Source organism: Trypanosoma conorhini (assembly GCF_003719485.1).
Source record: "Trypanosoma conorhini strain 025E chromosome Unknown Tco_14.4_contig_00631, whole genome shotgun sequence".
Classification (NCBI taxonomy): domain Eukaryota; phylum Euglenozoa; class Kinetoplastea; order Trypanosomatida; family Trypanosomatidae; genus Trypanosoma; species Trypanosoma conorhini.
Genome location: NW_021704722.1, coordinates 1 through 10280, shown reverse-complemented (window position 1 = coordinate 10280; position 10280 = coordinate 1). Strand labels below are relative to the sequence as shown.

The window sequence follows — 10280 nt, the reverse complement described above, 5'->3', positions numbered from 1 at the left end:
CGGCGCGTGGTGGTTGGTGTCTTTCTTTTTTTTTGTCGCCGCCGCACCTCGCCAGCGGGTGCCCGCTCGGCTGCGGGGAGTGACGCGCCGTGCGGGGGAGGGGGTTCGGGACCGGGGCGCCGCCCAGTCATACTTCACACACGCTGGGCGGGACGTTCGACATTCATGTATGCAAGTCCGTCGGTTTTGGGTTCAGGCCGCAGCGACCGCCGCTGCGTGGGCCCGCTTCTGTGGACCGGTTTTCCGCGCGGCCGCCCTTCAATGATTATTTTCCCCACCTCTTTTCTCTTCACTTGGTGGTTGCCGGAGCGCGCGCGTCTGCCGTGGGAGAGAGCTCGCGTTTTCCTTTTGTTTTTCACTTTTTGTTCTGATTCTCGGGATGCCAGCGGTGGATCGCTAAAAAATAGTATTGCCAAGGCTAGGATCGAGTGAAGTTCATTTGTCAAAACCCTCTTTACCACACAGATACCAGAGAGCGAGGGAGAGAGAAAGAGAGGGAGAGAGGAATAGGGAAAAACAAAAAAAGAAAAGCTGGCTTATCCGAGGAAATCAAGGAAGTCATGCTTCAAAAAAATTTATTTCGTGGATTCCGTTGTACAAGAAGGAATCTTGTTACACTACATGCAAGCGAAATGTCTACGCCGGATCGGGCTACTGTTAATTCAAAGAACAGAAAGGAGCTAAAGACTCCGCTCTGTATTGAATTAATTAGTAAAATGTCTTCACAAGGCTATTTCCCAATGTCACAGTTTGTTAAAGAATGCTTGACCCACCCCCAACACGGGTACTACACCGCGAAGAAACACGTGATTGGTAGTGAAAAGGCTGATTTTATTACGGCAGCTGAAATACCATTCTTTGCGGATGTCATTTCTGCTTGGATCATGGATGCCTGGCAGAAGATGGGAACTCCCAGGGTCCTTCATTTAGTTGAATTAGGCCCTGGCAGGGGGACACTCATGAAAAACATGTTGAAGCAGATCAAATACTCCAATCCTCACTTACTTCACTTTTTACAGATACATCTTGTGGAAGTTGGGGCGGCTCGTATGGAAGAACAGAAAACTGCCCTTGCTGAGTTTCAGACTTCCCAAAAAAAGATAAAGTGGTGGATGGATTTAGAATCTATACCATTTTCACTTGAACCGACCATTTTTATAGCGAATGAGTATTTTGATGCTCTTCCTGTTGCGCAGTTTCGTTATACGGAGCGAGGTTGGGTCGAAACCTGTCTGGAGGTGGATGAAGATCCTGCAAATGAGGCTCATTTCCACATGGTACATGCTCCATCTGGGTCTTTCTCAGCCTATCTTATACCTAATGATGTTCGTTCAAGTGGTAAAGTAGGGGATTGCATTGAGGTGAATGCGGTTGGAATGCAAGCAATGGAATTGGTTATGAAAAAGATGGTGGATTGTCAAAAAGCGGCATGCCTTATAATTGATTACGGAAAGGATGAACATATGCATAGTACCTTGAGAGGAATACGCGGGCATAAATTCGTGGATCCTTTGCTCTCTCCTGGTGAGGTTGATCTTTCATCGTGGGTAAGCTTTAAGCAACTACGATGGGCGTTAGAACGCCTAGAAACTGCTAGACGTCATTTAAAATGGTTTCCAATAATGACGCAACGGGAATTTCTTCAATGGGGTGGAATTGATGTCCGTCTGGCACATGTTATTAAGGACGAAGAAACGAAAAGCGCCATGAAGATTTTACAGAATTATCGAAGACTAATGGACCCAGATGAAATGGGAAATAGTTATAAAGTATTTGTAGCACAAACAAGAAGCTTTCCTAATGTGTCCCCATTTTTTCAGGAAATGCCGTTGCCTCCATTGGAGTCGGGGCTTTAGGGAAACCATAAAAATCCAAGTGTAGTTGACTGGCTAGATTTCTACGAATGAGTGACATTTTGCTAATTGAAGACTATGAACAACTCTCTTCCTTTATTGCACCCCCCTAATTACTTTTGCTTTGTACGTTTTTCACATTGTCGTCTTTGCTTGGGTGTTCTTTTATATATTTATATGTTCCTGGTTTTGCTTTTCACTCCTTCTTCCAATATCCTTGACTTTAACGGCAGGGTTCACGGCAATTACCGTTATATATGTACTTCCTTTTTGTTTGCATAGACACTTGGTATCGGGTTTGAATTTTGCTATATATGAGGAGGATCCTTGCGCGGGGAGATGCTGCCTGTGTAGCCCCTGCTATGGTAACACATCGAAGTTTTTTTTCCTTCCGAGGAAACGGCAAGGGGACGAAAAACTTCTTTTGTATTCAAACAATACTAATGCAGTGGTTCAACGCCGTCACTATGCCTTAAAAAGGACCGCAAAGCACAATTTTCGCAATATTACAAAGAATACACTGGCGGACACGCCTTCAGGTTACATTCAGGATCCTGCCAATCATCCAAAGCAAATGGTAACTTACAGAAAAATAACACCGGAGGGACAGGCCGCCCTAGAAGAGATGGAACGTGAGTACGATTTGCTGCACCGTGAAGAATTGGCATACAATGGTTACACAACTGTCCCCATACAGGAATGGAAGGAAATCGTTCTAAAGAGCAATAGTACAGAAGAGGAACTCGAGTCTGCTTGCACGAATCTTCAAGATAAGCTTAATGAGTTAGTAACAAAGATCGGATGTACAATGAAAAAAACATTATCGAAGCGGTTACCGCAAATAGCTGTTGCAGAGGGTGAAAAGGAGACAACTGACGAAGACGCTAATGAGGTTGTCGTGATTACTGAAAATGACTGCAATCATGTGCGGTACATCATTGCGTTGGCGAGGAGACGACTCCGGGACTATGACAAGGCTGAGAGTATTTGCATGGAAATTTTGTCCTCAGATCACTCAAACTGTGATGCATTAGAGTCTCTTATAGAGCTATACACAGGTACTGAACGCCCTGGAAAGCTTTGTGAGCTATTTGACAAAATTCAAGCTTGGAGTAATGCCGAAGAATTGAAACCAAATCCGACAGAAACCACCATGGAATTTGCATCTGCCAAGCATCATGGAAATAAATCCTATCTATTAGAAGTTGCAATGGTCCTGCTTTCCGATATTGTAATAGAGGCTGCCTCAGTGCATTACATAGAAAACGGAGAAGGATCAACATCGCGTTTCTTTTTAGAGGCAATTTCTCCCATTATTCATGCCATAGGCCCTCAATATACTTCGCTGTTTTTGGAATCACTTTTTAGATCTATGGATGAGCAGCATGTTGCGGCCCGCTTGAAGAGTTCTACCGCAAAGGGTTCTGAAGATACAATTGGTGTGGTGATTAGTTTTTTAAAGATGCTATTGGCGCGGAATATGTATGAATTAGTGGAGGATCCTGTACGGTTTGAGTTTTATATTTTATCTAAACTCCATTCCGTTCTTCGATACGCTGGGCGGGAGCATGAGAGTTATAAAATATGCGAACGACTTATAAGGCTTTATCGGGAAAAGTCTGGTAAATTTGAATTGCCTTCAGGAAAACGAATTCCAGGAGTTGAACGGGGATCCCTTGACGACTTGGAGCCGGCTTACAGGTTAGCTCTCTTCCAGTTTGTCGAGGATCGTGCAATGGACTCATTGAGCCTTGGAAAGCGTTTCTGCATTCAGGCCATAGAAGAATTCCCTGACGAGGCATCCCCGTGGGAAATTTTGGCTCTCATACTACATAAGGAAGATCCTATCAACGGACTGGCTGACGCTGTTGTTGCGGCTAAAAAGGCATTTTCGCTGGATCCCAAAAATCTGAGCGTTGTTATCCTTCTTGCAAACCTATACAAAGCACAAAAACGATACCAACTGTATGACACCATGATGGATCGCTATCGACTTCTGCGCTTTCTCATTGAAAGTGCGGCGAGTGACGAAGACATGAAGGCGACTTTAGAAGAAGTGAAGCATCTTGACGAGCTTCACCCTCCTGCAGGCGAACCAGATGAGTTCAGCGTGCAGTTTGCGGAATTGAGTGACCACAACGATCGGATGGAAATGACACATACTTATTCTATGCCCATTGACAAGGAGCCGCGCGTTTTTGGTAATCAACCAATCTCAGCACCCATACTAGATCCTGCCATCAACGCAGAGAAACCAAATCGACCAAAAGACGTTGGGGTTGTATCTAAGTGAGTGTTATCAAATCAACTGGACTTTAACTTATTTTATTGGCAACCACTGGAAGAGTTGTATGAGTGGTTCGGTCCTTTTTTTTTGTTTTGTTTTCAATTTATCGAATTTCGTGGAGTTGTAATATTTTTCTGACTGGCATATTTATTTGTTTATACGTATATGCATGATGTTGCTTTTGCTCTAAAAAAAAACGAAATTAATTAGTTTCTCCGTACATGCTTTTTTTTTCTTCCATTCTATCTATCTATCTCTGTGGTTGTCTTTTTCTGGACCTTGAAGTATGCAAGGTTAGGGAAGTTATATTAGCTCTGGTTAGCTGGAGGCAAGCTTGCTTTGTTTGTCGTAGCATTGTATTGATTTATGTGTGAAGTGACAGCATGAACAAGACAGCAGACGGCCATGATGGAGCAGAGGAACTTGAAGTGCTTTCGCAGAATGTGTTGTTTTTGATGATGCTTATTTTTTGCGGTGGCACATTCTTTGCAACACATAAGTCAAAAATACCTCTACCGTATACAGTAGTTTTATTTTTGTACGGAATCCTCGTCGGTTTTGTCGCGCACTGGATCACCCCAGACGTTGCCGCAGCACTTGGTAACATTCCACCGGAGCTCCTTTTCTACATATTTCTTCCAGTGTTAATCTTTGAGGGAAGTTATGCGATGAATGTGCATGCGTTACGTTACGTGTTTCCTCAAGTGCTGCTTCTGGCATCAGTTGGTGTTCTTATTAACACATGTCTACTTGCCCTACCTGTGGCGTGGTTTTTTCCAGAGTGGTCATGGTATGCAGCATTACTCTTGGGATCCTTGTTATCTGCGACAGATCCTGTGGCTGTGGTTTCGTTATTAAAGGGTCTTGGCGTTGACAATAGGATTACAGCTATGGTAGATGGTGAGGCTATTATGAATGATGGTACAGCTATCATTGCGTTTAAACTCCTATTACCTGCAGCGAGAGCGGGCTACATGGGGGACCCAGTGTGGGTAATCATTCTAAAAAGCTTCCAACTTGCATTTCTACCCATTATTGTTGGACCTGTCTTTGGATTTATACAATCCTACTGGTTGCGCCGTGCCACCGGTGGGTTGGTTAAAGCATGCATCACAGTATCTGTCACGTATGTGTGTTACTATGTCGCTGGAAACATTATAGGTACTAGTGGGGTCTTAACACTATTTTTTAGCGGAACATTTTTGAGCTTTTATTGCCCTTCATTGTTTCCTGGTCGCGAAGGGAATTTGATATACAACATATGGGAATTTCTGGTGCATCTTGGAAACACAATGCTGTTTTCTTTGGTGGGAGTCATTTTGGTGGCCGATGTGGTGCCTACATTAAACATGTTGGATCTTCTAATAATTACCTGCATGTACGCCGCAATGCTATTAGCACGCTTTTTAATGCTAGAGATACTTTTACCCATTTTAAACCTTTTTTCGTATCGACTGTCGCAGCAGGAGGTCACTCTACTTGCACATGCAGGGCTTCGAGGTGGGGTCGCGGTTACGCTTGCCTTGGCGGTGCTTCAAACTGGAATTGAGTCTGGGGTGAATATTTTAAAAGTCACCTGTGGAGTTGTACTTTTGACTCTGTTTTTAAACGCCACAACCGCCGAGCGAGTTGTGACGCTGCTGGGTCACAAACGTAAGGAGGAACATCGCATGGTGCAGATGGACTACGCCTTGGAGTACCTGGAGGTTGTGAGTCAAAAGGCGCTTCAGCGCAACAAGAACAAGTCCTCCTACCGAAGTGCCAACTGGGCCGCCGCAGAGACGTATGTGCAAGAACACCTCTGCAACCCTTATAAAGGCATGAGTTCCTTGAGAGAAGACGATGACATTGTTGTAAATCGTCTTCTTATGAAGGCCTTTAAGGCCTCCTTGTGGCGTCAGCGAGATGAGGATCTCATCACTGAAACGGTTGTCTTAGCCATAGGACGCGCCGTCGCACGAGCTATCGATGCGGGAATGTTGATTGAAGTCAAGGATTTGCACGGGAGAAAGCTGTCTCCGCATGTAGCAGTGACGGACGAATTAGAGGCTCGCCTAATAGAAGAAAATCTTCTGCCGTTCTGGGTTACTGTTTTGGAATGCTTTCTAGGTAAGGGATACCTGGGCTGGGCGCACATGCGTGTGCAGCAAAACGCCTTTATGACGCTACTTTCCTTCTCACGGTGCCTTGACGAGATAGGCCCTATTAAATATCAGTACGCCAAAAATGAACAACAGGGGCGACGCATTGAAGCCTGGATTACATCACAGCGAGAGGAGGTGCGTCGTGTTATTCGTCTCCTGTACGCAACCTATCCTGTAGCCACGATGTGCGTCACCACGACTCGTGCTGTCTTGACGGCTGTGGACCAAATTCGTAAAGGCGTGGAGGAGTTGCATGAGTCGCACGGGTTTGGGGCAAGACCTACCGCCGCCCTGGAGGAGATGGTGCATGACATGTATGAACGCATACCACGATCGTGGGAGGCGCCGCGAGTCGACAATGAATTGGTGATTGCGGCTCTGGCAGCGACGCCGCTAGGTCGCGGACTGGATCCTCAAGAAATTAGCACAATAAGTGCCATGGGAAACGCCAAGAATCTAAACGAGGGCGATGAAATACAACTGGACGAGAACTTGTTTTACGTTGTCGTTTTTGGTTCTTTAAAACCAAAACTTGGCCGATGGACGGCGTCGAATGAGGGTCAGCGCGGCTTCGGATGCGTCCTTGGCCTGGAGCAGTTTGTGGTTCCCCCGCAGCTGCGTGATAACCAGCTGAGCCGCTGGGTTGTGGCGAGTACCGAGTGCCAGCTTCTATGTATCGCGTACAGCTGCATCAAGCCCTTTCTATGGGAAAAATCGGTGGCCGCCGTGCAGGCCTTTTGGCGGGCTGTGGCGGTGGAAACGCTCCTCCCTGCCCTGGAGCACATGATCACACTGCCGCCTCACCTGGCACAGTCGTCGCGCGACCACTTTACGAGTATTATGATGAGCGGGGACCCGCTCATTGGCCCCAAGGAGTGCAACGCCAAGGAGTGGTCGCGGCAGTTTCAACTATGTTTTTACCTACGCGGGTCGGACACCACGGGTCTCTTTCGTAGCGGGCATACCGCGCCGTGCTACATCTCTGCATTTTTTGCCCGGCGCCTAAAGTGGGAGGATCCACGGGTCGTGCTCTACGCCGTTCCAGTAAACGTGAGCGATAGTGGTTACGTTCCGTGGTCACAGAGCACCAACAACAGTTTAAGTGGGTCTTTGCCGCTACGCAGATCATCGTCGGTGGAGGTGGATCTTTCTTCTGCGATTATGATGGACTCTATTCCCCAAGAAATTTCCAGCACCTACGCAAAGGCGGCGGATATCTTTAGCAGCATCCTTCTTGGAAACATTCCCGGTGAGAGCCGTTCCAGCGTGTCTAGGCCTGAGCTCTCCTGCGTGGATGTTAACGGCTTTGAAGACCATGACGTCTGCATCTTGCAAAATCCAGAAGCTTTTGTCACGAATGTGCCGTATTTGAATCAACTTTTTCTGCGCTACGCGACCGTGCTTGAAGTGCTCTGTATTGCCGCCCTGCGTTACGTCCGTGTCCCGACGGACCCCCTAAACGTCCAGCATGCTCGGTGCATTTCAGTGCAGACGTTGGAGTTTCTTATGGTGTTCTTCAACGAGCTGACGCTGCTCTCCCTGGCGCTGCGCCGTCTTGCACATCGGGGCGCAGCGGCGGCTTCCCCCGACGATCACGCCGCAGAACGGGAGGAGGCGAGGCAGGAGCAGGATGACGAGTTGGAGGATATGAAGATGATATGCAAAGTCATTACGTGGAATCGCATGGCCGAGATGCACGGGGCGTTTCAACTCCGGATCATGGTGCTGCAGATGAAGTCGCTGGCGAATCGGCGCTTTCGCCAACTCTCCGTGTCGCTGCGGGCCCTGGAGGAGGAGCACCCGAGCTTAAGGGAGGCGGACTCGGTAGAAGAGCTGCAGCGCATTTTATTAGAACTGAACCCCTACGAGTAAAGCGGCAACGGGGGGGGGGGGGGGGGGCTGCTGCAGGGCTGAAAGCGAAGCGTAAGCGATGGAACATGAGACTTAACGGCCCCATTCGCACATGGTGTGGTGTTCCCAGTAAAAAGGCCTAGCACACATGCCAGCGTACTTTTCTCGCGACGGGTTTGCCACTTCAAGGTAACACAGTTCATTGCAATAATACTACGACGGAAAACAAGAGCGGCAAGAGTAATTGTCTTGGTGGTAAGAAGCATGTCTTTTCTTCCTTTCAAAAAAAAAAAAACGACGTTTGGGGAGTGACATCCTCGTGCTCTTGGCTCCATACGCCGCTGTAGCTTGCCTCAGGTGTCTTACTCTCATACTCCCCTCTGATTTTTTTTAAAAATTTTGTTTCTCTTTTCCTTCTTGCAAGTTACAGTGTAGCTGCGATATCTAGTGCACCCCGCGATGGACACTGCGGAGGCGGCGGCGTTGCACCTGACAGGGATCTTCGAGAAAATGGAGGTGCCGTGCAGAGTGCTGAATACGAGCGAGAAGGGGAAGCACGTCGTTGCGACAGCCGACATCCCGGCGCAGCGGGATCTTTTTGAGGAGGCACCCATCGTCTCGTGGCCGGCGCAGGGGTACGTGGCACTCGGCGTTCCCTTCTGCACGCATTGTCTGCGGCAGCGGGCGGCAGCGACGGACGCCACAGAAAAGCAGGATGATGCTGCATGGCGCATCTGCGACGGGTGTGGTTCCTATTTTTGTTCGGCCAAATGCGAGTCCGCCAGCAAGACCGCCCACCGCATTTTGTGCGGGGCGCTGCGGCAGCTTCGCGAGGAGGAGCACGCCGAGCTGCCCGACGCGGACGCCGGCGACGGTTCCGACCGTCCCATCACGAAGGAGTCCCTGGGACGGTGCGTCGCCTGGGTCGTTGCCCGCATCGCGGCATCCATCAAGCAGCAGCGGTTTAGCGGGGCGCTGCTGGAGACGCAGCACACGGAGCAGGCAGACAGCGTTGCGCGGCAGCTGTTTCACCTCGCCTGTGCGCCGTTCAACCGCCTCATCGATGCCCCCAAAGGCACGGAGTTTAGCGACGTGGACGCCGCCGCCTGGTATCGGACCGTGGAGAGTTTGCTGCGCGAGCCATGCCGCGCCGCCCTTTTGGAGGCAGCTTCGCCACCGCAATCGACGAGCGCGGCGTGGGCCGAAGAAATTGTCGACGCCTTGCTGCGCCACGACACGCTGGAAACCTTTCTCGGTCAAATGTCATTGAATTCGCAGGCGATAAACGGCTTTGTCGCCCACGCCTTGCCGGGTGCCGGGGCGGCGGCTGCCACGCCATCCGTGGAGTGGGTGCTGAAGGGCGGGGCGGTATTTACCCTGCAGTCTGCCTTTAACCACTCGTGCGACCCCAACCTCGCCGTGGGCACGCTGGACGGCACACACGAGATCACGCTGCGCACGCTTCGCCCAGTGCGGAGCGGGGAGGAGCTGACGATCACGTACATCCCACTACTGGAGAACTCCACGGCTGAGCAGCGACAAGCCAAGTTAAGAGGGTATTTTTTTACCTGCCGCTGCCCCCGCTGCCAAGAGGGAAAGTATTGAAGGGCAGAGGGAGGAATTGACAATAATTACCAACGAATAAACAAATGGGTCGCGTAAGACGTACATGCTGGATTGAGTAGCTGCTGGATGATTCACAAAAAAAGAAAACGAACCAAAACAATCAATGGCTATAAATGAGGATATAGCTATCAGAGAAGGAGAAGGTAGAGGAGAGGTGACACTGTGTGTGTGAGAGCATTTTTTTTTTTTTGCTCCTCTCCCTACTGCAGTAGATATGCTTACTGTCTCATAAAAGCAGGAATGTACTGGGGGACGCGGATGCTTGCCGCGGTGTGTGCCCCGTCGCTGCGCGAGCTCCTCCTCACGGATGCCGCGGCGGTGCTGTCGACACGGCTCATTGACGACCCGCACCTCGCGGCTCTGCGTCTTTTTCGGCGGCGCACGCTCTTTGCGAACACCCAGAAGGACGTTCTGGTGGGGTTTGCGACCTCCGCCCTGTTGTGCGACGCCGCTGGGGGGGCGGACGCCCCGCCGCGCGCCTCCGCCTTTGCGGCGGGCGACGGTGCTTTCGCCGCGACG

The 10280-nt window shown here is 49.5% G+C and overlaps 5 protein-coding genes across 5 annotated transcripts, besides 2 other annotated features; 4 read left to right on the top strand and 1 right to left on the bottom strand.

The window, feature by feature from the left end:
* Window positions 1-470: 470 nt before the first annotated feature.
* Window positions 471-504: a microsatellite.
* A 128-nt stretch (window positions 505-632) lies between these two features.
* Tco025E_07774 (uncharacterized protein) lies at window positions 633-1856 on the top strand (the record flags this gene model as incomplete). Its single annotated transcript, XM_029374633.1, has 1 exon — window positions 633-1856. The coding sequence occupies one exon, from the start codon at window positions 633-635 to the stop codon at window positions 1854-1856; it is 1224 nt and encodes a 407-aa protein (XP_029225251.1).
* Window positions 1857-2427: 571 nt separating this feature from the next.
* On the top strand, window positions 2428-4146 carry Tco025E_07773 (uncharacterized protein; the record flags this gene model as incomplete). The annotated part of the gene is made up of 1 exon (XM_029374632.1): window positions 2428-4146. One exon carries the CDS (start codon window positions 2428-2430, stop codon window positions 4144-4146), a length of 1719 nt encoding a protein of 572 aa, XP_029225250.1.
* A 377-nt stretch (window positions 4147-4523) lies between these two features.
* Tco025E_07772 (Na/H antiporter-like protein) lies at window positions 4524-8156 on the top strand (the record flags this gene model as incomplete). The annotated part of the gene is made up of 1 exon (XM_029374631.1): window positions 4524-8156. One exon carries the CDS (start codon window positions 4524-4526, stop codon window positions 8154-8156), a length of 3633 nt encoding a protein of 1210 aa, XP_029225249.1.
* Window positions 8157-8165: 9 nt separating this feature from the next.
* Window positions 8166-8183: a microsatellite.
* A 411-nt stretch (window positions 8184-8594) lies between these two features.
* Window positions 8595-9740, top strand: Tco025E_07771 (uncharacterized protein; the record flags this gene model as incomplete). The annotated part of the gene is made up of 1 exon (XM_029374630.1): window positions 8595-9740. One exon carries the CDS (start codon window positions 8595-8597, stop codon window positions 9738-9740), a length of 1146 nt encoding a protein of 381 aa, XP_029225248.1.
* Window positions 9741-9979: 239 nt separating this feature from the next.
* Tco025E_07770 (uncharacterized protein) lies at window positions 9980-10280 on the bottom strand (the record flags this gene model as incomplete). The annotated part of the gene is made up of 1 exon (XM_029374629.1): window positions 9980-10280. A coding segment is annotated over one exon (301 nt), but the record flags the coding sequence as incomplete, so codon positions are not given.